The following is a 27,293-nucleotide window of genomic DNA, read 5'->3' as shown; positions in this document are numbered from 1 at the left end:
AGAAAGTCATGTAGGGTATTGGGTAGTTGTCAATGGAGTCAATCATACAACTGCAGCAGCCATCCAGTCTGCTTTATCCATATTACTAAATTATTGAAATTACATAGTTGAGGTTCAAAAAAAACAAAAAAATTACACCAGTCCATCAAGTTCAACCTATTTTGGATCTTCTGCGATCCCTCACTTATATTTGGAGTTGATCCAGAGTAAGCAACCGCCAATCTGTTTCAATTGTTAAAATCCCCCCAGTCCTATTATACTCTATATCCACTATTATCCTTCATTTTAATTAACGGTCGTATCCCTGGATACCCTTTTCCGCTAAAAATTTGTCTAACCCTTTCTTAAACATATCTATTGAATCTTCCCTGGCAGTGAATTCCATATTTTGACTGCCCTTACTGTAAAGAACCCCTTCCTTTGCTGGTTGTGAGATTTCCTCTCCTCTAACCTTAGGGGTGACCTCGTGTCCTGTGTATAGTCCTTGGGGTAAAAAGTTCCCATGAAAGCTCTCTTTATTGACCCTTAATGTATTTATACATAGTTAATTTAAAACATATGCCTGTCAACCTTTGAGACATTATAGGATAAGATAGTTGTCTGTGGTGGTAAGTAAATCCTGAATGATCATAGAATACTTGCGATCTACTAGCTGGAGGAAGGAATGAAAGGTTAGGAGAGAAATAGGGCTCTAGATTGGAATAAACCTAAACAAAAACTGGCAAATTAACTTTAATAATAGAATGTGACAATCACAGTTCCTACCTGCGACATTTCTTCTTCCAAGAGAAGCCTAACATACCATAATCTACACTAAATGTTTTGAACTAGAAGCAGTTATCTTTATTCTTCTTTGTTATAAATAAAACACTTGCTACATACGAGTGAATAGATGCCAAATTTGTAATCACAAATCTAAATAATTAAAAGTAACAAAATTAAGCAAACAATGAAGGTAATGTACAATAAGATGCTTAGTAAATTGGAAGGTGTAACAGACATTTTCCATGTCTATGTTGCTTTATAGGGCCAAACGGTTTATCACTGTTAAGTTTCCATAATGCAGTACATTAAAAATAGCTCAGAGGTTGCACCTTCAGTGGCTACAGTTCTATGTAATTTCTTATTCCAAGCTTCAGAAATTCTGGAGGTGTAGTCAGAGTTGCAAGAATTTAATGATCTTTGGTTTTAACATTCATTAGAGGATCTCACAATTAGTAAATATCTCTGCAAGGGTAATGTTTACAAAAAAAATATTGCTATGCTTGATCCACTCATGTTGACTTAGGTACAGACAATGGCTAATAAAAATAAATATACACACATAAATTGTATGTGCATTTACTTGTCTGTGAACCAGAGATGGTCGAATGAGTCATCGGTGATATGGCCAATGAATACAACACAAGAAGTGACATACCATGACTGCAAGTCACAATACAACAGAAAAGCCCTGGGTCAGATGTAAGGGTTTCAGGAAGGAGCATGGCAGATAATTTTAGTAATGTATAGGATGTTTTTGATTGTTTGACAGGAAATTAAGTATCCAGAAAGATATTCTAACCAGGACTGATGAAAGACCTTGACGATGAGAAACTGAGAAGTAGAATATCCTGTTCATCCATAAGTGGGGCCTCAATTTATATAGATGTTCAGGTTAGTATTTTCACTTTCAGCATACTTATATCCAATCAGGAGGAGAATGTAGAGATGAAAAAGGCGAGGCTACAAAGAAAAATCCAAAATTTATTTTAGTGCTGTCCAAAAAGAATTCTGCCATGCGACACATACAGGTTATAATCCAGGGTTTATTAAAAAAAAAAAATAAAAAAAAAAATATAAGTGTACAAACAGTATTCAAATGGTCACAGGACACTAATGCTATTTTTGTTAACAAAAGTAAAATACATAAATAAAAAGATGGCAATAGAAGTAGTGAGTTGAAAAAAATAATAATGACATTTCTATACACATCTAGCACCTTAGTAAAAATTTGGATAAATACCCAACACATTGGTCTGAAAAATGATGCATATATTATCAGCTCCTTTCAAAAGTATAGCGTAAAAAGTGGATCCTAAACGTTCTCAGTTCGAAGCACCCTTAGGGTCCCTATCATGTTCTTAAGGTACCCCCAAGTCAAAATAATTTCCAAGTAGTCCCCGCCTTGCTCACCACTGGCCCTAGCCGTGGCACCCCTCTGAGCCACGGCACTCAGTTTGGGAACCACTGGCGTAGAAGAGTAAAGAAGTCCTTGCAACAGTCAACAAACAGCAAGAATGACCTTACTGAAAGAGCCATGCTATTATGGGTTGAATGCTATACAACTATTTTAAAATTTGTATCTTCTGGAAATTAGAAAAGATAGCAGATATGGTCATCATAGACTATAAAGCATTGCAGAGAAAGAGTACCATATATACACTACTAAACTACTATATTCTATGGATACCTCATTTAACTACATATGCTGGTTGTTTTGCATTTGATATTTGTTTATGAATCAATTACTAAATTCCACTTAATGCAACTGCTTTTAGAAAAATCTTTCTACATAGTTACTTAAAACTACCCATTTTACTCAGAAGACAGTGCTTTATAACCTCCATTTCTAACAACAGGTTTTTCATTAAAAGAGAAACACACACATTAAATATTTAACATTAAATTCCAACTCTTCTCAGCAAGCTAATAAGCAGGCTTTCAATATCTGGAACACCTGTATTTCTGGAGATACTGAAATAGATTTATTTAACTGATCAATCTCCTGCCACAGAAGAGTTTGGGATTTCAGAACTGCAAACACCTTATATGTCGAGAACACGAATTGGATGCATGCCTAAGCCACCACATTACACTCAACACAAAAACTTTCAGCTTGAATCCAAAATGCCTAAAAACCCTTATTCTGACAGTTTCACATTATCTGCTTAGTATTGGGGAACATAAAGTCCTGGGAAACTCATACATAAAATTTAAAAAGTATAAAATTACCACAGCACTCTCAAATATAAGGCCATAATGACTGAAGATAACAGATTACCTATTTGCATACTAGTGAACAATGCCGATAATTACAGAAAGAAATATACAAATAAAAAAAAAGTGCCTGGATGCCATCAACTTTCAAATGATACTATTTCTCCATGTATTACTGCAACAATACAGTAGTTCTGAAACTTTCTTCCAGCTGGTGATTGTGTATTTTGTTCCCAAGCGAGCGAGCGGTTGCCTAGTAAGGAAAATCTCCCTTGAGCCAAATGAAACCTTCCATGTCTTCCACTTGTTTGTTTACTAAAACACTTGATTCTGGTTAAAAATGTCAAATGTGTCTAACCAGAGATATTTTAAGCAGCAACCTGCTGATTTCATTTTATGGGAAGTTTGAACTAAGTCACAGGGGCGTATTCAATTGTTCCTCCGGCCGCCGGAAAAACGAGCGCGTTAAAAACTATTACCGTTTATACGGTAATATTGCGCGTAAATACCGTTCATACGGTAATTTACTCGCTGAATTTCAGCTCGCAGCTCAGGGAGCTGCGAGCTGAAATTCAGCGAGTAATTACCGTATAAACGGTAATAGTTTTAACACGCTCGTTTTTCCGGCGGCCGGAGGAACAATTGAATACGCCCCTAAATGTCTGTAAAACACAAAGGCTTACAACAATTTGGTTGACACATTATGTTGTGACACAGATCTTAACATTCAGGATAAGTAAATAATTGTATGACATTTTATTACTGCCTGCAGCTATGAAATTAATTGGCAAGGAGCGCCGGCAGAATCAAAGTAAACTAATGATATTAGACTAAAGCAGAGTTCACACTACAGAAAATTACTGCAGATTACTACTGTCTGTATTATCTTTTTAACGTCTATCATCAAGACTTTCAGTCGATAATTTTTACCAACAACTGAAAGTCCTGATGATCATGCAGATTCATGCGTACACATCTACATGACTTACCTTTAGAACTATGCTCTTCAGCTGTTATAACCATCGGCTTAAAAGATTATGACTCTGTAAACGCTATAGAGATGGGACTACACTGCTGGTCGTGAGTGCATGCACACTTCCACATTTGCCAGACATTGTTCCATTGATTTTTAGAAGTTTATAAAACCAAATCAACAGATGCGATGTGCTTTGATACGAATAAACATGATCGTGAGAGCGTATACAGTAATGCAATAGCTGACCACACGGTCGTTTACTGTGTGATCTGCACAATATTTGCATGCGTTTTCTGTAGTATGCACCCAGCTTAAATCAAAGTACACTGCCAAACATATACCCATACAACCCAACACTGAAATAAAAACAGCACAATTTGTGTACATGGTCGTATGGTGCTCAAAGGGGCGTGCCTAGTGCTTTGGGAATACATTTCCAGTCATAAAAACTAACTGGCAGTCATAAGAACTAGTGGCAAAACATTGTGGTCAGTCAGGATCAAGATGCCGCAAAACGGGACTTTGCAGCCTAATTCAGAACATTTGGGAGGCATGCATATATCACTGTTCTGACTAGAATGTGATACAGGTCTATTTTAATGCATAATGAAACAGCATCACATTTAACAAGGATAAGAGAAACACCAGCCAACCCCACCAGATTAAACTGCTGTCTCTAAAATAAGGAATCACTCAGTTGACTTTCTTGGCGAGTTGGCATTTGTTCTGCCATTATCTGGGACAACATAATTAGAATTTATGAATTATGTAACTCGGACAGCACAACTTAAAGTAAAAATTTAAATTTCAAGGGGAGCTCAGTTATTAAATTTTAAGATATACAGTGTAGTACCCACTTAAATAAATACAACTACCACAACTGCCTGGATGCTACTGCATATATAAATCAATTGTTGATCATCAATTCATTTAATACACTAAAAATATATGCATTCATCACTATAATAAAATCAAATATCTGAACTATAGTACATATAACAAGTGATGGATTTACATTGATGCATGATCTGCATGTAAATAATGGAGACTAGATAAAGCATGTTTTGCAAAGATTAGTATATATCACTAGGGAGCCATGGCAAATTATGTGAAATGTGGGAGCCTTAAAAGATGCATCAACAGCTGTGCTCAAAACTAAATTTTAATTTTAATGGTTCTGGTATACACAACTAATTTTTTAATAAGCTAACTTTGGGACAAATTGGGTTCTAGTTTCATCACTAGCTGGCTACTACACTGAATTGGGCTGCCATAGTTGAGTGCAGGACATGAAACTACACTTTCATAAAATGGCTGATAAATATCAGAAAAGACAAAGTTGCTGAATAGAGGCGAGGGATCCGAGGGCTGGTAAGCAGCTACGCTTGGCAAAAGATATGGCTTTGTATTAGAATTGGCAATGGATACGGTTATGCTTAGTAGACATGGCATTAGACAGGGCTCTGTAAATTAGATTCACCACCAGAACTAGCCAAGCATGCAGTGACTCCAATATTGTGAAGCTGGCACTTACAGCTTGGACACATTGGTCAACATTAGGTCAAACAAATAAAGTGTCTCTAGAGCCTGTCATTCTGTTTACTGAATCAGTGCTGAAACAGGAATGTATTATTCAGACAGTTCAATTACATATAGCAAGGCTGATGGCAGCATCTGTAAGGCGTTTAGGGGAAGTTGCAGGCAGTGCCGTAACTAGACATTTTAGTGCCCTGGGGGGCACACCGGCAGCCCCCACCTAAGTGGGAGTGGCATTTTACAAGTGGGTGTGGCCAACCTAATGTGTGGGTGTGGCTAGCACTTTACTGAAAGAAATTATATATATATATATATACACACACACACACACACACACACACACACAAGGTGGTGGGATTCCAATAAATTAACAACCGTCTCTCTGCCCTAATGACCATTTAAATCCTCGTTACGGCTCTGCATTACTGTGTCCCAACGCCTTCTGTGCCAGACCACAATTCATAGCTTCACACAGCGGGGGGCGAGCCACGAGGATCCAAATGGCGTTACTAAGCCCCATCTCCGCCAATGGTCCTGGACGGTGCCTGCTCATCTGGGAAGACTGGCCGAAATTCGGGAGCCTCCCGGCCATATTGGGAAAGTAGGCAAGGATGCTCTAAAATGATCATTTAAAGATAACCCATTGAACACAATCAACAGTTAACATGTTGACCTGGCTACGGCATAAATTTGCACTTTTAAAGAACCTAATAAATGCATCCCAAAGAAATGGAATTTTATCTATGGCTTGAAATGACCCGGTTACCATTATTTGTGAGATCTCTCAGAATGCTTAAAAAACTGTTATCACACATGAAGTCCCATTAGTGTACCTCATGATCGCCAGTCACTAAACGCTGCATTGTAATCGCCTTACATTAAGTTAAAAACTCTCAAAGTGTTAGAGGAGGTCAGCTCTGCAGCTATTATAGTTAGTAGTCTTGGTTTGGATAAGTCTCTATTTGCTTTGAACACCAGTTTGGGGCAATATTTGCCTATTTCTATTTGTAAAACTCAAGTTGGGTCAGGGTAGTTGGGGGACTGTAATAAATAGCAAATTTCAGGTTCTGACACTTCTCAAACTACAAGACTTCTGTCAGATAATTGTAATATATTCTGCATTTTGCAAACTCTGAACAGGCAAGGATATGGGTTTTTCCAGCCATGACGTCTTCCTTTTAACCCTCCAATAAAGCTCCTTTCTGTAGCTTGTATTGGAGATTGTTGACCCAAAGATGTTATCTTCCATTGCAGCAACTGACTTCTGTAGCTTGTGCAATGTCACTATTGACCTCAAAGCAGCTTCTCTAACTACTTGTCAGGGAACTAAATTTCGGGAATGGCCTAATATAGGCAATGTGGCTTTAGTTTCATACATCTTTGATATCTGTACATTGAACTGGACAAAATTCTGAGGGATGCCTTTGCAATTGTCTTGTTCCTATGCAGGGGGGGAGGGGGAGGAAGAGGGGGATAGATAGAGAGAGAGAGACTGACTTACAAGAGTTTGATGCTGCCTTCAGTCCTGAAGTTCCGCAGTGGAACGCACATGCGTTCCACTGCGGAACTTCAGGACTGAAGGCAGCATCAAACTCTTGTAAGTTACTCTCTCTCTCTTCAGCCCTTAAGTTCCGCTTAAGGGCTGAAGGTACCGAGGCCTTGCACCCTGGGCGACGGCACCGCTCGCACCTGCCTCGTTATGGCTCTGGTTGCAGGTAATTGCTAATTAATATGTTTGGAAAAGAGGTCTATGTGGCAGAGTTCCATGGCACATGCTGGAGAGAGAAACAAATATAGTTTGTAACATTCTGTAGGAGAAATAATAATTGAAGACGCACTTCTTTATACCATAACTAAAGATGGCGAAAATTCCAATAGACTTATTTCACGTTGAAAAAAAAATAATTAAGGTAAGCGCATATACATTTGTACACATATTGCTTATTTATACACAGTGAACTCTATGCAAATGTATTTCTTTTTCTCTGCACCATATGGTGAATGTGGAGTACACAAAGAAAATGATCTTTTTAAGATTTCGGTTTTATACATGCTCCAGGTGAGAATACTACAATATATAAATGTTTTAGCTTTCAGATTTACTGCCGAGTGTCCCCTAATTATTTCTCCATACAAATTTGAAATCTTCAATGGCTTCTGCAAGAGTAATCTTGAAAGAAGACCACTGAAACACTAGGATCATAAACACTACAATGACAACGTGGTTATACTTTCATTGTAAGGTTTTATTCTCATAGGTGAGTATTTGCTTATTAAATTATTATTTCTCAGAGAACTATCTCTTTCTCCAGCTCTTCAAATTGTGCCAGGAACTGTGCTACATTTCCTGAATTGAAGGACCCTCGGACTCTCCACTACCCCTCTGGCTGTATACGTATATTGAAGAGCGGATATTATATACTTATTGGACTAGTTATTCACAGACTAAAAATACAGGAAAAGGGACCGCACTTCATTATATGAAAACTAATGCGTTGTGTAAAACGTTTTTTTGCTGCATGTGACATTACAAAGTATTAGAAATACAAGCAGACTAAAACTGATCACTAAACAGTATTGCAGGAAAATATCTTTTAGAACAGGATAGGATATGCCACCTCGAAACCCATGACACATACATATTTTAATAGCACATTGCAGCTCACTCTAAAAACAGAAATTGAGATACGAAAAAAAAAGGGTTATTTTGGAAAAATCAGGGGGCTAAATATAATACACCCCATCAAACTGCATTAGAGGCTACAGACACTTGTGTGTAGAACCATACGCTGCTATACAGCTGTGTTCACAGAGTGCAGAGCATAACTCTGCACTCATTCGATGAATTAAATTATATTGCATGCAATTTAACTCACTGGCAATAAAAGTTCAGAAAAACATATGTAGAGAATAAGTACAACAGTGTGTAAATGATAGAGTAGGGAAAAGTATATAGGGAAAAAGGAATATAGCAGAATACATTGTGGATGCCACAAAAATCTTATATGCAAGTGAGAGGTACATCAAAGTAAGTGTCAACAAGTATCATGGCCAAGTGTCATATCCCCTCCAACTGTGAGTGGAAGTGAAGAGATTATAATCCTTTATGTTTACACTGATGCATAAAAGTTGCAATGCACTGAAAAATAAACAGCCGCTGGAGGGCAATTCCTATACAGAAGAACTACAGTAACATTTTTTTGTTTTGTTTTATTTTTTAAGCAAACTGAATAGCGAAGTAACATTGCTGAAAAAGAGAAGGCTCTGGCATATTATGACATCTAAGTTAATAGTAGATGGGTGCTTTGTGCGGAAACGTATTTACATTTAAGAACCTAGGGCCTGATTCATTAAGGATCTTAACTTGAGAAGCTTCTTATTTCAGTCTCCTGGACAAAACCATGTTACAATGCAAGAGGTGCAAATTAGTATTCTGTTTTGCACATAAGTTAATACTGACTGTTTTTTCATGTAGCACACAAATACTTGATAGCTTATTTGTACACTGAAATTTAAAGTTGATATTTGTGTGCTACATGAAAAAACAGGCAGTATTTAACTTATGTGCAAAACAGAATACTAATTTGCACCCCTTGCATTGTAACATGGTTTTGTCCAGGAGACTGAAAGAAGAAGCTTCTCAAGTTAAGATTCTTAATGAAACAGGCCCCTAGCGCTTAGATGTGCTATTTGGCTGCACAAAGAAGAATGTTAAGATAAGAGATACTGGCATATTACCAAATATACACACACACACTCTATGAACACAGCCATGATGTACATCAACAAGCATATTACCAAAATTTGGAGTTTACATTGCCGGCTGTGTGCTGTAAGTATCTCAAAATGACAGCAGTCTTATGTTGCCACGTCTTTTAAGGTTTATTTAAATGAAACACAGACATGACAAAATTAGTGATAAAAAGTTCCCTCTGTTACCTTCGGGTGTGGTATCTGCTATTTTTGTAAATCCTGGGGTGGTTGTTTTGAAGATTTTAACCCTTCCTCCTCCCACAACCACTTCTGGTCCAAGTAAACATACCAAAGCAGCCAAGCCACGCAGGGTTACAGACACCAGCAAATCACTAGTGTCACGTAACCCCAAGAGAACCTAGGAAAAAGAAAATTAACATAACAATAATGAATGTTAATTGAAAGGGAAAGATAAAATAAACAGGATTACCACAGACTGTCAGTATGCAATCTCAACACAGCATTGTGTTATCAATTTTAATAAAAATCAAAGCGATCATGAAAATCCACCAAACCATGCATTGTTTTTAAAGGTGGAAATGCAAATCTTCTCTATAATAAAGTGCAGAAACTATCTGCAGTGGGTTAATAAAACACACGTTTTTATGCTCAAAGGTTTTCAGAGCCAAACAATCAATAGCTTCCACAACTATCTGCATACCAGAGTGGATTAATTTAGTAAATGACACAATTGGACATGAACGATTTGTGCATACCAGCAGGGAATGTCCTTTAAAATATGAAAACATATCAGATCGTTGGTTAAACTCCCCTTATGCTTTACCCTCCATTTCAAGATCTTCTAACATGGATTAAACCCGTGGGAATCCATGAATATGTATTTTATGGGTGCTTTCTTTATAATCTGTTGTGCATACTATACGCATTCTATAGATTTTATATCATATTATTCACCCAGCCATCTGAATTCTGCTGTCAAATGCATATGGATCAGAAGAAGAGGGCCAGAGCTCACCCTAGTTAAAAGGTCGTCCAGGTATGGTACGACCTTCACCCCCTTTTGGAACTTAAGTGAGCTGCCATGACTTTTGTAAATATCTTTGGTGCTGTATCCAGAATAATGGGTAGTGCCTTGAACTGGTAATTGAATTTCTCCACCACAAATCTGAAAAGGCTGTGATGTCCTGTCTCTCCCAAATTGGGATGTGGAGATACACATCTTTTATATCCATGGAGGTGAGAATTTAGTCTCGCATCATGGCATTGATCACTGATTGTACAGAAACTTTACTGAATTTTTCCACCCTCGTGTGTAAGTTTAGGGAAGGGAAGTTCAGAATGGGCCGGAGAGACAAGTCTAGTTTCTGTACAAATTTTTTTATTTTTTTTAAGTAATAACCCAAACCCTACTGTTCTATTGGGACAACCACTCCAGACGACAATAGGGACTGGATGGTCCCCTGAACTGCCAGTCTCCTGGCTCTTGAAAGGAGAGTGGAGAAGAACTGCTTAGGCAATGGCCCTAAGAGTTCCAAGACGTAACTCTTTCTATGATGCCACTAACTCACACATCCAAAGAAGACTTGATCACCTTATTCCCGAAAGAGCAAGAGACGAGCTCCCACATCAGATTTTTCAGTTGGGGGAGGGGTCCCATCATTCAAATTGTCTTTAAGCTAACTTAGAAGTCAGACGCAGTGTACAAAGACTCTCTGGTTCTATGACTGAAGCCTTAGGACTATGTCTGTGGCTGTTGCTACCAAGACCAATGTTCTGGATAGCCCTAGACCTGCATCAAGATCAAAGTCACATTAAAATGGTCTGCTTACGGCATCAACTCTGATCTAGACATCCCAGCTTGTATGCCCTCACAGATGCCAAATCCATTTTCTACCGTTTATACTACACAATCTTCCTGAGAGGACAGTTCAGACTCGGAATCTCCTAAAATTTAAACCTGGGTTCGAATCCAATGCTTACAAGGCTTGGTGGATGATGAAGTCTCCAATAGCTTCTCCAAGGAGGAAGACCCTTTAACCAGTCCCTGACCCGAAATTACAAACCATGGGGGGCACCTGGACTACTACTATGAGGTCAGGGACCCATTGAGACATCGCTTCCTGAGAAGTGGGGAAGCGGAGTACTGCAAATTATGAAATTAACAAGAGTACCGTAACACATTGCTAAATAAAGTCAATGATAAATACATAACCAGGAGAGAGTACATTGACAACCCCAAGTTATCAAATAAAGTCAGTGCTCAATATATATAACCAACGATACAGTGTGGTAAATAAGTCAATACACCATAAATATCTATCCATCCAGATGAAGTACAGTGACAAACCATTGGCAAATAATTTCAGTACTCAATAGATAAGACAGAAGAGTACAGTGACAGGATAGATTGCTAAAGAAAGCACATCTACACCACCACACAATTTAATTGAAATGAAAAAAACGTTTTCACATCTGTATGTGGGCACTACAACAGTGAGGAGTTAGTGAGTAATAGCAGGCTTTCCAGCACAAAAGCCTGCAAAGGGGGAGGTGCTACTGCGTGGGGGGAAATAAAGCACCTGCCCCATAAGTCCAGTCCAACCATGGTGCTGCCCTAAAGCAGACCCCCTGTGCCCTTGGTGCGGGGCTTACTTTGTGCAGCCCCTACCTGGCTTGTGCCCTGGCCATCAGAGAACCCACTTTGTCATGCCTCTGCTCCACTGCAGAGGCAATAGCCTGAGAGACTGCTGCAAGTCCCATCTCAGCATGTCTTAAAGAGACTGGGGCTGGTCTTTGTGTGTCCCACGGCTCCTGGAGTGTGGTCCAACCCAGCACTGTTGCATAAATGCCAGTCTCAAGTGCTTGGTCAATGATCTAAGTAGCCATCCAGGAGCCCTATACTGTTGGCAAAGCTAAAGTGGACAGCAGAGAAGCATAGACAATGCCTGACTCCACTCCCATACACCGTTGTAAAAAAGTTAAAGAAAAAAATGTAAACTTTAAGGAAAAGTGCACTACTCCTTGGGCACTAAACAGAAACCTGAATGGTCTCTGTGGAGGAGGCATAGAGGGACAAGAGCAGGCAACACAAGTTTTAGTACACAGTAGTGTCTTACTCTCAACACAGCGCATCCTATACCCCATGGTCAAGCATTGTTCCTTAATTAGGATAAATAAGAAAAAAATATTAACATCTTTTAAATTTATCATACTGTGCTTAAACCACAAGAGGTATATGTGTATAATTTTATTACAATTCTATAACCAATGCTTAATAATTACCCCTGCTTTGTCAAGTCAATTTCTTTTCACATGCCCACTTACTTGTGGAAGGATAATGTCTTTCAGCTCTTTCAAAGTGAAGAGTTCTCCATAAGCATCAATGTGGGTTAGCAATACCACACGAACATGTTCCTCAAGTACTTCAAACATTTTCATCAACACTGGGATGACTTTGGACTGAAAGAGAGCTGGGGACAGGAGACAATCTTCTCTGCTTCTCCCCATAATATCTACATTAAAAAAAAAAAAATGAGAATGGAACATTTCAGATGAATGTAGTAAACAAAAAACATTTTGCAATAAGAAAGAGTAATTTTACAGATATTCAACAGCAACAACATTATTGTATGCAGAGTAGTCACAGCGATACGTCGGCTTACAAAAAGCCACCAATGTTACACATTTTAATCGTAAAACAAGGTTTGGGTAGTTACCTCTTTTCGGTCTGAGAAGATGGGGCAGAAAGCTTTTTACGGCCATAGGTTCAGCAAATACAAACTGATTTAGCAATAGAGGGACCAATCGTGAGGAGATGAGCTCTTCTGGCAAAAATGAGACTCTGTCTAGAAGAGACCTAGAGAAAAAGTAAACCGTTTATGTACCAGTTTTTCATGCATTCATAATCACAATGTTGTTCGAAGAACGTTAAAAGTTTCATTGGACCTTCCATGTGTTTTCACATTTTACAATGCTTTGGTATTGGTGGGACATTTTTGAGAGGTCGTTACAGACTTACAGATTCTTAATGGCATATAGTTATAACATACAAACAAATAGCATACACTACTGACAATGCTGTAGTTAACCTTAAAAAGTTACACCAAGTTCATACACAAAATTTAGCAATGAAAACTTAAACTACATAGTTGGGTTACATAATAGTACTAAATGAGGCGAGGCAAGGCAAGTAATCAACATTAGTCTTCTCTACTGTAACATATACAGAACAGCATAGTATAGTATACAGACCCTGATCAGTGGTATTATTATTATAATGTATTGGGTGAACACAAGTACATATCAGGAGGAGCATCACCAATTTTAAAGCATATAGCAAGGATGGGTCCACCTACTCCAAATTTGTTAAAATATTTAAAATGATATTTCTGCTGGTGTATATAAATTTCTCATGCCAGACCCTATCATTTACTAGTTATAGTCCCCAGACTAGAAGGGTGGGAGTCCATCCAAGATCTAGCTATGCATACATTAGCTAAATTTATAAAATATTACGTGGTTATCTTATTTCTGACATCCTCCAGCTTTAAAGCAAAAATGCACAAACCTGGGGTCATTATAATGTCAGTTCTGAAAAAGAACATTATGAATTTTTGCCAAAACGTATGTGTCATAGGGCACTTCCAAAGTAGATGCCAAAATGTATAAGCAACAAAGCGACATTTAGGACAGAGTGGACTCAACACTCAGCCAAAATTAACTAACCCTGTGGGAGAAAGGTACACCCAATGTATAATGTAAAATTTAATCAGTTGAAATTTGATGGAGGAGGTAGATTTCCTGTGGCTATGAATAATGGCCTCCTGCTCCTTATTCTGTAGGGTTCCTAGGTCCACCTCCCACCTGACCATAAGCCCAGAAAATCATCTGTGTTGTACACCTACTTCCTAGCAGAGAAGTAGGATATTAGTTTCCTTGAGCCTAGAGATTGCAGTAGTGTCTTACTTATAACTGGGGGGATGAGAATGGAACTCACGTTAGGAATGTAACTACTCTCAGTTTCTCAAATGACTTTAAAACATTGCCCGAATATAGCTGAACCACAGAGACCACTCCATAAGCCAATTGAGCCCTTCCACCCAGTGAAACCAACTCTCATCACACAGGACTGCCATAGAGGGCTGTCAGGATCAAGGCCCTCACCACCTAGGATTTTACGCACAGAGTTCCAGATTCTTTTAGCTTGATCAACTAATGGCACTCTGTGGCCCTATCTTTTTCCCCCAGTATAGCTTATTGGGTGAATCTCCCTGCTCCCCCTGATCAGTTAATAACTCCCCAGTGGCCAAAATCCACTGCCTCACATGAGCCAATTGAGTAGCATAATAATATAAAGAATGTAAAGAACACATTTTTGATGAGCAGTAAAGAAAAAAAAAAAAAAAAAAAGCACCTTAATTGATGCAGTGCCAGTACCTTGCATCCACATCAAATATCTAGCTCTTGAGAGTTAGGTTATTCTAAATTTATACAATGCACACAGGTTTTACAATTTAAAGGTCCAAAGAATAAATATGCATACTCCTATTTTTCAGTTTTATTTTTTAAACCAGTAAAAATTAGTTTTTTGCACTTGCATTAAATCCTTTTCTCTGAAACCAACTGGAGTACCATGGGATATAGAGTGCAGTGAAATGCTAACCAGCAAAAGCTCAAGCTCCTCCCCCTCTATTTTGGTTGCCTCCCCCCTAAACACTGTTCGTACAAAAAACTGATTTGCTAGCAACCAAAGCCCTGAAGGAGTAGAGAATAATGCTGGGTGTACACTACAGGTTTTTCAGCCGACTATTGGGTCAATGAAGCGATAAACGACTGTTCGGCCAATGTCGTATTAGTATGTATGCTTAAATTATGAACGATGGTCGTTACAAAGTACCGATCGCCGTTTCCTTTGATTGTTCAGCAGAACTATAAATCTCGTTCCAATCCTGCAGTGTGTATACATTCACGATCAGGATCTCCATAGAGTTTACAGTCATAATCTTTTCAGCCAATGCTTGTGGCAGTTGAAAAGCAGATATTTTAAAAACCTACAGTGTGTACGCATGAATAGACATACTGATCGGGACTTTTTTTTTTTAAAAAGTCGGTGGTACAATTGTTGTAGATTGCACATTGGACGAAAAACTGTTTTGTGTTCCCAGCTTAAGAGGGAGAGGAGACAAAATATCAAACTTTGACCTACTACAATGAGAAACAGAAGGGATTGGCGCACCCAGGGAGACTGTCTGATGCACCGAGTGGTCAGTTGTAAGTGACTTGTTCATTTTGAAACTCCCTGGAATGTAACCTTGCGAACTGAAAAGACTCAATATTGGAAACTTTGCTACGCCGGAAGACGACAAAGTCTGGATGGCTTCCCACAGGCCCAACATTTTACTGGATCCCAGTGGTGAAGAAATGCTTTTGGGGGCGGCCTCATCAGATGCAGGATATACCCCCTTGACACAATTCTCCTGACCCAGGTGTCAGTGGTGGAATTGAAATACCTGCCCTCATGCTGACAGTTAGACGGCTTGGGACATGGGTGTCTAAGTTGTCAAGCTGGTCTGCATTCCCTTCTGCTGGTCCTCTTTAGAGGCAGAGGCCTGAGTTCTGGAGGACTGGCTCCTAGCTTTACTCAGGGGTCTAAAGGACTGAAAAGTAGGGCCTCAAGGCCTGGGAAGAAGTGAAAATAACTCTTTCCCCCCTTGTAGCCAGAGATAATTTTGTCCAATTCAGGACTGAACAAACCCTCACCTGAGAGTCTTTTTGGACTCTGTCCGCCAAACAGGCCCACAGCCAGAGGGATCAGCGTGCGGCTACCACTGAGGCAGATATTTTGGAACCCACAGGCCCGCATCAATTGCCGCTTCCCCTAGGCATATGGAATAGTCACAGATATGTTCCACTAAAGCGAGCAAATTTGCCCTGGGTGTTTCCAATTGCAATCCCTCTGCCAACTGCTCTGATTACCTCTCCACCGCCTTATTAACCCAAGCTGCAGCTAAATTTGGCCTAAGACAGGCCCCAGCAGCCATGAAACTGGATTTCAGGGAAACCTCAAGCTTCTTATTTATGCTCCACTTAAATTTAGCAGCATCAGGGATAGGCATGGTGGTGGTTTTTGACAGAGGATCAACAACCGGGTTCTGAACATGAACACAGAATCCAATATCCTTTTTAAAGATGATGAGACCTGCACCAGACCATGCATTGACGCAACCAGGCCCTGAGTCAACACTGGTGTGTCAGATGCAGCAGGGGGAGGATGTGGGACGTTAAGCTCCCTGTCTGAGATCCAGAAGGAACAGGAACATTTTCCATGGACCCAGAAAGATAAGCAGAGGAGGGTGGATTTCTGCTCTACTGGCAACAAGCTCATAAGAGAACTGAGAGAGCTCTGTCACCGCCAGGGTCAAACACCTTGCCCATGCTGGCTCTGACATCTCAGAGTGGTCCCTGCAATATAAAGACGGTCCAAATAGTTTAGATAGCAGGGAGACGGGAGACAGAAGAAAAACAGAGCCCTCTAACAAGCTTACAAGAATCCCCATGCAGAAATAGGCTCTAAAGGGAAGGAAACAGGAGATGCTGCAGAGTAAAAGATGGCTGCAACTCCCACGCAAGTTCTTTGTCTCTGCACATTTTGGCAGGTTTGCCAGAATGAGAAGCCTGCCAAAGAGGAAATGCAGTATAGGAATTTCACCCCCCCCCCCCCAGGGCCCAGCAATGCATTGAGGCTGCCGTCGCTAGGAGCACCACCAGTCCTTGCACCCACCGCCGCTATGGTGGTTGAGCAGGTTCCCACAGGTTAAAAATATATAAAAACTTAACCAATAAAAATAAAATAAATAACAAGCTGCCCAGGCAGCTACCAAAAACAAGCCCTGTTCCTGCAGGCACTAAAAAAAAAAACCAGGGGTATAGAGCAGGAGCTTTCACTCTTGCCTGTTAATTTAAAGTGCCCAAGCTCAATTTCACAGCACTCTATACCCCATGATACTCCAGTGTCCCCCTAGGATGACTGAGAAATACCTAAACCATCACAAGGTCCATTTACAATAAAACTACGGTAATAGTAACATGCAGGGGAGGTACTGTACCTGGCCTTCCCTGACATAATAACATCAGAGGACTTATGTGTTTCATGTAGAAGTATCTAGAGCTTTTGTATTAGATGGACACAGCATTCAGTTTCATTGCTGTGTACTGCAATCAGCAAACAAAAAAACAAATAAAAAAATTCACTGATAGGCAGGGACAGAAGAACGGGACTTCTGTTGTTGATGTTTATAAACACTTATTTGGTAGAAAGGCTTACGAGTATGGAACTACTACTGAACATGAAAGAGTGAACCTGCTCACTGGTTCAGTGGCATATTTTATATCATACCTTCGAAGAGATGTCGGCTTCATTAATATTGTGCAAACAGATAACTTAGTAGACAGAAAACTAGTCAGTCAATCTGTTTACATATAGTAATTCCCACCATACTGCTGAAAGACTATTTAGTGAACTTAAAATAAATAGGTTCAGGATGCGCTTTGATGCCTGTAAGGAATATTTTTTTTTTACATTATGTTGATGCCAATATTTGAGCCACGTTACCATTTTCTTAAACAATGTGTAAAAAAACAGAATACTTGGGGAAGAAATGCCCAAGAGAAGTATAGGTGCAAAGTTCAAGTGCTAAAAACTAAACTATATATTTTAATACTTAATAATCTTGATTCTTTTTTTTTTTTTTTTTACAACTTTAAGTTTTCAAATATAACAAGACAGTCATCACAGACAGCAGGTACATGCGTATATGCAACATTTACAATAATAAAACCATCCTTGACATCAAAAGAAGACCTGCATGCTGTGAAAGGGCACCCCAAAGTTTAATGGTAAGAGAAAGGAGGAAAGGAAAAACAGACAGGGGAACGACCATGGTTTTTTAGAGATGGGTGTTAAGTAACATTGAAAAAAAGGATGGCTATATCATCCCAGAATTTGGAAATCTAAGGACATGGCCACCGAAAGTGGAGGAAAGAGTCAACATCACCACAACCTATCCAACAGTGAGAGGAAGCAGAGCCAAACATTCTCTGGAGCAGAGTTGGTACGAAATACCATTCTCCTTAAAAAGGGTGGAGATTGAAGATTTTGACACTCTCTCCTTAATAGTTGGCCAAGAGTACTCGTTGGTGGATCCCCCCAAATCGTTTTTCCAATTGGTTTCATGCTTATGGGTAGGATATTCTTTAGCATTTACTAGCCGATTATAAAGAAAGAAGATCATTCCCTCTGAAAAGGGATCTCCATAACAGCAGACATGCAGCTGCGTCAGAGGCCTTGCAACTAGTGTTTTAAGGTAGAGAGGAGATGTAGTGTCTTAATTGTAAATATTCAAAACCAAACGGTGCCCATATTTCTGTTGCAGCATCTCAAACATAGCTCAAGTACCCTTGTCCAAACTGTCATGTACCACTCTGATGCCATTGGAGGACCAGTGTGCAAAATAAGCGGAGGATTGACCTGAAACAGTATCAATTTTATCTGGATCTTTCATCATCTGTGATGGCCTGCATTAACGAATGTCTCTCTGCCATTTCACATTGTATGTCCTCTTGCCACATCAAACTCAATCTTTTAAAAACTTAGCCCTTGCCACCAGCCAAAAGAAGGCGACATCTCCATTTCTATTGCCATCACAACAATAAGTCCTATCCATCAGGCTCACTGCCAGGATGTTATACTTGACTCAGAACTGTCTTTTGTTCCCCACATACAACTTGTCTCAAAATCCTGTTACATGCATCTAAGAAACATCTCCAGAATATGCACAAATCTCACAAAAGACACTGCAAACAATGTTAATCAATGCACCGATACGCTCCTGCATTGACTATTGCAATTCACTTGCTACTGGTCTTCAACCAAATAACCAAACAAATACTCCCATTGACCTCTGCAAACTTCTACTCCCGTGTGAAGGAAGTTCACCACCATAAAAGTATTTACATTGTGCATTGGCTATTTTTCACCACATAAATGAGGCATACAGTACTGGTTGACTCATTTAAATCCTACCTTTTAGCTCTGTATCAGCTCCCATTAGGATAATGTATGATAATAAGACACAGGAGTAGAGTCACTGCTGTAATGGAGTGATAGTTCACTTTCTAATAAAGCTACAGTTGAATGTCAGAGTAACACTGTGCAATGTATTTTACCATCAAGGTGCATTTCTAACAATATTTGTGTCAAGAGGTTCTTTAGGAAACAGTATTGCCTGAATGTTTTCATTCTATGAGCCAAAGACACAATGGATTTATCCAGTATTATTCCCAAAAATGTAGCCTATGCCCTACCCACACAAATATGAACCAAGAAAACGCCAGTTGAACTCACTTGAAAAATTCATTCTTCTCTTCTTCACTTTTCACAGTTAAACTTTCCAAAAAGTTGACAACCTCCAGAAAATCGTTTCTATTGAAAAATAAATATTACAGGAAGAAACAGCAAATATTAGAAGATTAAATAGAACTCAAGCAATTATAATACAATACCTAATCATGCAATGCAAAAAACATATATAGTGACAACTTGATTGTTTGGTGAATATATATAGCTCTCTAACACTAAAACTAAAAGTGAAAGTGAAATAATTTTGGACAATAAACAAGTGAAACAAAGTAACTGCTTTAACAGTGTGAAGTTCTGTGGTTTATACTGTATACAAACAAAACCTTGACTTATAAAAAAGTAAACATAGTCATGCCAGTCTGAACTGCAAGTTACATACCTAAAAAAGTCATGAGACAGTAAAGTAGACAAAGCAGGTCGGAGCTCTGGTTCAGGGTTCAGAAGACAGTTCTTAACAGTGTTCTTGAAGCTGGAGTGTACCTCAGCTAGAAACAGATTATGTTTATTATTTAATTACCAAAATGCTTTCTAGTAGTTAAAGCGTAAGATGGAATACTAGCCATGGGGAACATGAGTAGATATGGTTAATTAACAGAATTAAAAAAGCAAACACACACACACACTATGAAACTCTACTACATGGTATCATGAGTTGTCAGATTTGTGTGAACTACAACCCTTTAAATATTCAGTCAGCCAAAACATTTGCTTTAGACTAAAAGAAAAGATAGGAGCTACCCAATACCTCTCTAGAAGCTTACAAAATAAAAATATAAAATAAAACAAAACAAAACTGTATTTAATTAGTTTTAGGGGACGAGTCAATTTGACCACTTTAGTGTAGGAATAACATGGTGCTAATACTATTACCTTTAATTAAGTAATTTTAACATGGATTTTTGCTCGGAGCTCTGAAGGCTGCGAGCAAAAATCAGCGTTAAAAGTACCGTACTAACGGTAATACTGTGCACTTTTACTGTAGTAACGGTAATAGTGCGCAGGCCGCTTTATTCTAGGAATAACGTGGCTGAATTGAATCGGCCCCTAAGAGTACAAAAGAAAAATTATTTTTTTACAGGGCGCAAGCTTTGTAACATAACTCATGTATAACCAAAATTATTTAATTATCTTTAAAAAGAATATGCCACCAAAATAACATGCATATTATAAATGCAGAGGTTTAAGTGAACAGCTGGAAGAAAACAAGAATCCAAAAGACTTGCTATTTTGGAAATTCTCTTCAGCCCAATGTAAACTTGCTAAAAATGGGCATAACTGTGGTAGTCATATTTCTGACGGTAGAAATATGAACACTTATCCTGTCGACCCTGTAATGCACAACTGCAAAATGTAAATAAGACACCCACCAAATTTTATTAAAAAGAAATTTAAAAAAATTCATACTTACTGTGATAAGTATCGGTATTTCTACTGTCAGAATTTCATACCAAACCATTATAATTCTTTAACCATTTAAAAGCAATTTACTTTACTTCATACTTTATGGATGTAAAATTACATATAAAAAATATTTACCAATATTTTCTAGGCAATAGTCAGCCTCAGATTTACAGCAATAAATTAAATTTGCCATCTACAGAATTATAGGATATTGCACATTAAAGAAAGATTTATGTATAGAATTAAAGCTTTGCATGATGTCATTATTGAGGGAAAAATCTCTGGCAAGCTTTGGATCTGCATCTAGGTAGAGCGCATCTTTAGCACTTCAATGAACTGGAAAAAAAGTAAAGTATAGTATTGCAATCCACAAAGTACCAGTGTGTACGGTGACCTACTTTGATCTTTCACATGTGCCAGCAGGATTTCTGCCAAACGTCCAAACAAGAAAGCATCCCGGGCATGGCTCAACGACATTGGTACAACCCCAAACTCTGCAGACTGAGAAAGAAAAAAAAAAAAACACACAAGGAAACACAACAGCTTATTTAGTATTAAGGGTTAATTTTAGTAAATAAGTGGATAAAAACTAAAAAACATATGCTACTAGATATAGAAAAACAAACTGAACACCGAAATATCGGTTACCATCTAGATTTAGAGGCAAGGATTGCTATCGGCATTGCACTATCTATATCAATGCTTGCTGCAGCAAGCTATACCTTGCTTATGAAACAAAGGGCCCAAATATAAAATGTAAGAATATATTAGACCTCTGCCCCAGGTACCTGGTCCAACCTAGAGTTAACACATGAACCTTTAAAAAATTCGGTAGTAGTTTATTTTTCACAGAAATAATCACACAAAGGAAAAACAGAAACAGAAGCATGTACTGTATATATAGTACTAACATAATATTAAAATAGCCTTTGTATGCTATATACCCATGCTCAGTAGGGACCAAACTACAGTCCATGGATAATGCCCTTTATGAGAAATAACCTGCTTAATGATTAGTCAATAGCGCATTTAATAGTTTCTTGCCCACAAGTTTATTCTGACTGGAGTTCAGTGGTGGTGAAGCTATAAACTGGCCATACCTCCGATTATGACTTTGAGCACATCCCTGTCTTAGGGGCATATTCAATTGTCAGCGAGTATTTTATTTAGAGCGTGTTAAGTCATTTTCTCGCTGTTTTTCATTATTTTTGAGCAGGTTAACTTTACCCGCAATTCAATTCCATTGTTATCGCTACGTTTTTTTTCAAGAAACGGTCCTCTGGCGCGCCAGTGCAAGGTTTAATGAAAGTATATGGTGTGCGAGAGGCAGCTGCATTAAAAGCTATTCAATTGTTTTTTAACGCGGCGGGTAAAACAGACAAATATGCTGTTTTATCTCGCACCTCCTTGAAGTGTGTTAACCATAAAAACCTCTGAAAAGTAGTTGAAATCATGTAAAAATGTGGAAAAAAAGTTACTTATGTTTATCACCAATGCCTAACTTGTGTAAGTTGATTTTCTTGTAAAAAAATAATAAAAAAAAATAAAAATCACTAATTAATTATATTTATGTATGTTTTTGGTACAAATATGAATGTAGTAATGTGTTTTGACATGGTATAGATCATTGTATGGTAAAAAATAGTTCAATTTAAAAATATGCTAAATAAAGTACTGTATTGTAGATATTATCAATGTGTAATGCAATCTAATGTATGGAAATGAATGCAAAACCTTTTTTTTGTCTTATACATGACAGCATTAAAACTCTCCTTCACTCCCCTAAAGTCTCGCGAACACAACTTTTAATGTGCGGGGGGCAGAGTTACCTCTTTTGCAATTGAATTGCACGTGTTTCCCGCTGCGCTAACTCCAAATGGTCGCTTTCGCCGGCAAAAACCCGTGCAGGACTTTTTTTTTTTTTTTTTTAAACGCCGCAGGGACAAAACAATCTCGCCGACAATTGAATATGCCCCTTAGTTTGCTAAGGTTAGAGATATGGTTTTGTATATAAATACAGAAGGCAGTTGTTCAGCTTAACTTATATAAGAAACTAAAAAAAATCCTTAAAGTATGTATGCTATGCCTAGATGCTGAAGAAACAGGGGCAAATGATGAGATTCAAGCACTTAATTAAGTCAGCCATAAAGTCTCAAGGGACATTTGTAATTGAACAACTTCACCAGCAGGAATTATCTTGAGAGATGGTATGTCATTAACAAGACCACTGTGGGATCCATTACAAAGTGTACAAACAAAGTGGATTGAATGCACAAACACTAATAATGTAGCGAAGGAAAAGGTCAACCTCTTGATATACAAGCTGGCCAGGATGGTCTTGATTGTCACAGTCCTTTCTCTTTCAAAATTCACCAGCTACTAATTTCTGGAGAACATAATGTTTAGGGGGTTAGGAGAGGGTGCATATCTGTAAAAGATGGGGTTACATGGGAAGCCTACTATTCTTCATGTTCAGGGGAGGAATGGTTTGTATAAAACATCCCTTTTAAAGAATACAACACAAATTTGGTAATTTATCTTATAGAAATATTCAAATATATAAACAAAAAAGAATCTAAGGAGATAAGAGGATCTTAACATTTGGCAGTGATATAAAATGTCGGTGTTCCCTTCCTCTGCCTAGTGTACCCCTAGGGCTGTGCTTTTTTCGAGAAAACAAAATGGAGGGTTCTGGATGGTAACTGTTATTTTCTCTACCTGGTTGGTAACTATTCACCTGGTTCTTGCAGATTTGTAAACACCTGTTCCCTGCACAATTGTCACAAAACAAGGAAGCTCTAAGCACCAGCAAAGTAATGAATTCACCTGAAGGCTTAAATGAACATAGCATTCATTATATAAGTAAGCAATGCACAACACTTCTTCACTGAATTATACCAGTGCTGTAGATCTACTATGGAATTGTGGTCTTTCCAGAAAGTACCTGGTGATGTGTGCACAAACAGCAATACACCTCCAGCTTGGCAGATTTAATAAAATGACAACCTGTTCCTGAGCCTCACTTGATAAATGCAATAGAAACGCTTGTTATTTAAACTAGTATTAAGCAGGACATTTGTCATACTATATTTGACATAAATTAATGTGTGCGTTGTAAAACCCGCTAATTGACTTTGCATTAAGCAACCGATACCAAAATCGCACCTCAGGAGCCACCTCTGTCAATTTGCAGACCATTTCCATTCCACCCAGTTTCCAGTGTCCATCTTCACTTACAAACACAGATGACAGGGAAACATTGTTATGGGAAACCTTTCCCTGCATACAAAAGACAAAATTAGCAACACAAACATAAAAAGCACTGCCGAGTTACACAAGTCAAATCTCAAGTTATATAAATAACCTATTTCTAACATTCCCAAATCACACACACTCACACATATATATGATGCCAAAGAAAATAAGTCGTCCATGCTATGCAATGTTTTTTCAAACCATTGCAGCGCTTCAAATCTCAGCCGCCTATGTAGGCAAAATATTTTGATTGAGAAAACGGCGCTAGAGCAGCTTTGAACATGACCCCCGCTGAAGGGCCCTTTAAAACAAACAGAGTTGTGGTTAGGCAGGAGTGGGGTATTGAAGGGGAAAGGGAGTGTAACTATGGTTGAAATGCTAAGATTTAAAGTGCCCTCGCACCCGGCTGCACTCAATACCCCAATTTTATTCATTCGGATGCCAGCGAAAGATGCATAAAATGTATACCTTTGTCGCTTGGACAAATAATTCTGTCACACCTACTACAAAGAGCACATATTTGGTATCCCTAAACACAGGAGAAGTAGCCCTCTAGAATTTAGGGTATTTTACTGGAGTTGCTACAAGTGCCTAAACGTAGTTTTGGGAAAAATCATGAAAAAAATTAAAAAAAAAATAAAATTCTCATTTTTGCACATTTCCACATAAAAAATCTGTAAGATTAACCTGAAAAAAAATAATTGTCTGGATAGAATAAAAACAGAAAAAAAGTTACTCCCTGTGAACCCAAAGCATGTCCCAAATACCAATAGAGTGAAACCCCTCTGGTTATTAAATTGATATTTCTATTTATACAAAATCTCACTAACATTGAAAATGTAAAAAACTATTTACCCGGTCGTGTAGGAACACCAGAGCTTGTAGGATATCATAAATACCAGCACAGATTTCATCAGATGATAGTTTCTGGAGAAGCATTTCTAGGGGCTGCACACGCTCTGTGACGAGGTAGATCCCATCCTCCTCTACGGTACAGGACAGGAATCGTAGAAGGCATGGGTGACGTAAGGTTTTCAAATGCTTAACAGAGAAAAAAAAAAAAAAGAGACTAAAACACAAACACTTTTAGATGAAAATAAATGCTGAAGCATGGGGAGTTATTTTTCTTCCAAATGTAGAAATCAATCTTATCAAATGTTTAGACATACATACTACGATCATTCCTATCTCTAGAAAACCAACAGGCATCCATTTACATAAACTCAAGAGTCTATAAAAATGCAAAATGGCAAAACAAAAGGTTGCACTCCCATAGTCAGCACTTTTCAAACAGCCACTAGAGAGAGTATATGATGCCATCATTCTTGTTTCACAGTAACCTTCCCTCCAGACCTGGTCCGATCCCTGCAATATTTTATATTCCTGCCTTCCTTCCGACTCAACACACATTTCCTTAAATTTCAAGGATAAGGATTAAGATTCCAGAAAATTGTAAAATCAGTCTGAAAAGGAGATACAAAAAAACTCTTTAAAAAAAAAAAAAAAAAAAAAAAAATATTTGGAGAGGAATCCATATAAAATACACAAATTTTAAATATATACATTTACCTCATTGTAATCTTCATAGGGGTTCAAACTATTAGATGTTTATTTTGGGGGAAAAGAAATGGTAGATATCACAATTATTCTATCAGCATCATTATTCACGGATGAGAAAATGGCAATTAAGAAATTAAATGAGGGAATAAAATATCAGCTTTCTTTACTCTCACAAACCTGAACAGTCGGCAACACTCAGGCTATAAGTGTAAACAACTAAAAAAACAAAAAACAAAAAAAAAGAAGAAGAGGATTTTTGTACTTACGTTAAATACGTTTCTCCAATTCCGATTCCGTCTGGGGGACACTGCTTACCATGGGTTGTGGAGGGGAGCACGGGAGTTGGCACCTAGCTAGTTAACTTTAGCACTGCTGACAGACCCCTCCCCTCTACAATCCCCCTGCCTCTTCCTCTCAGTTAATTAAAAAGCCCCAAGGAGAAAAGGCCAATCAACCAAGAGCACACAGAGGAAAAGCAGAAGGGAGGGATCGCAGTGTCCCCCAGACGGAATCAGAGAAACAGATTTAACGTAAGTACAAAAACTCTCTTCTCTTTCATCCAGTCTGGGGGACACTGCTTACCATGGGTACGTTCTAAAGCACCCCTCTAAGGGTGGGACCGCTCTGAAAGCCCCGCTCGTAGAGCACTACGAGCGAAATTTGCATCCACGGACGCAAATACATTAAACTGATAAAATTTGGTAAAGGTGTGGACAGAGGACCAGGTGGCTGCCCTGCAAAGCTGGTCCGCAGAAGCCCCATTTCTCGATGCCCATGATGCCCCTACCGATCTGGTGGAACGGGCCGCAAGTCTCTCTGGCACAGGACGGTTAGCCCTTATGTAAGCCTGCTTAATGGTTGCTGCAATCCATCTTGCAATAGACTGTTTTATTAGAATCAAAAAGTACAAACAGAGAATCTGTACGCCTAATCTGGGAAGTTCTCTTAACATAAACACGGAGAGCCCTAACCACATCTAACTTTTCCATAGACTGCTGATCACAAAAGACCGGAACCACAATTTCCTGTTTCAAATGGAATGCCGAAACAACTTTTGGAACAAAAGAAGGAAAAGTTCTTAATACCGCTCTGTCCTTGTGAAAAACCAGATATGGTTCCCGGCAAGACAGAGCTCCCAATTCTGAAACCCTGCGTGCAGATGCAATTGCTAAAAGAAAGACGACTTTCCAGGTCAGACACCTAAAATCTGCCGCAAGCAATGGCTCAAAAGGAGGCCCTTTAAGCATATCAAGTACCAGGTTAAGATCCCATGGTGCTGTAGGCGGAACGTAGGGAGGCTGAATATGTAAGACTCCCTGAAGAAAAGTCTTGATATCTGGCAAATCCGCTAACTTAAGGTGAAAAAAACCTGAAAGCGCAGATACCTGAACCCTTAAGGAACCTAAACGAAAACCCACTTCCAGCCCATCCTGAAGAAAAGCCAATAATTGAGGG

At 38.6% G+C, this 27,293-nt stretch overlaps 1 protein-coding gene across 2 annotated transcripts in view; it reads right to left on the bottom strand.

The window, feature by feature from the left end:
• Positions 1-27,293, bottom strand: part of SCYL3 (SCY1 like pseudokinase 3) — a 65,722-nt gene that overhangs the window by 14,035 nt on the left and 24,394 nt on the right. For both annotated transcript variants that reach the window (XM_075182741.1, XM_075182740.1), the window contains exons 2-9: positions 25,134-25,319; positions 24,189-24,302; positions 21,422-21,524; positions 20,002-20,107; positions 19,608-19,685; positions 12,922-13,061; positions 12,530-12,717; positions 9,431-9,602 (exon numbers count right to left, since the gene is read on the bottom strand). In XM_075182741.1, coding sequence (XP_075038842.1) covers positions 9,431-9,602; positions 12,530-12,717; positions 12,922-13,061; positions 19,608-19,685; positions 20,002-20,107; positions 21,422-21,524; positions 24,189-24,302; positions 25,134-25,319 — 1,087 coding nt within the window. The remainder of the gene's footprint in view (positions 1-9,430; positions 9,603-12,529; positions 12,718-12,921; positions 13,062-19,607; positions 19,686-20,001; positions 20,108-21,421; positions 21,525-24,188; positions 24,303-25,133; positions 25,320-27,293) is intronic.

The sequence above is a fragment of the Mixophyes fleayi genome, chromosome 8 (assembly GCF_038048845.1).
Source record: "Mixophyes fleayi isolate aMixFle1 chromosome 8, aMixFle1.hap1, whole genome shotgun sequence".
Lineage (NCBI taxonomy): Eukaryota > Metazoa > Chordata > Amphibia > Anura > Limnodynastidae > Mixophyes > Mixophyes fleayi.
Note: the sequence above shows the minus strand (reverse complement) of the source record. Positions and strands in the feature narration are given on the sequence as shown.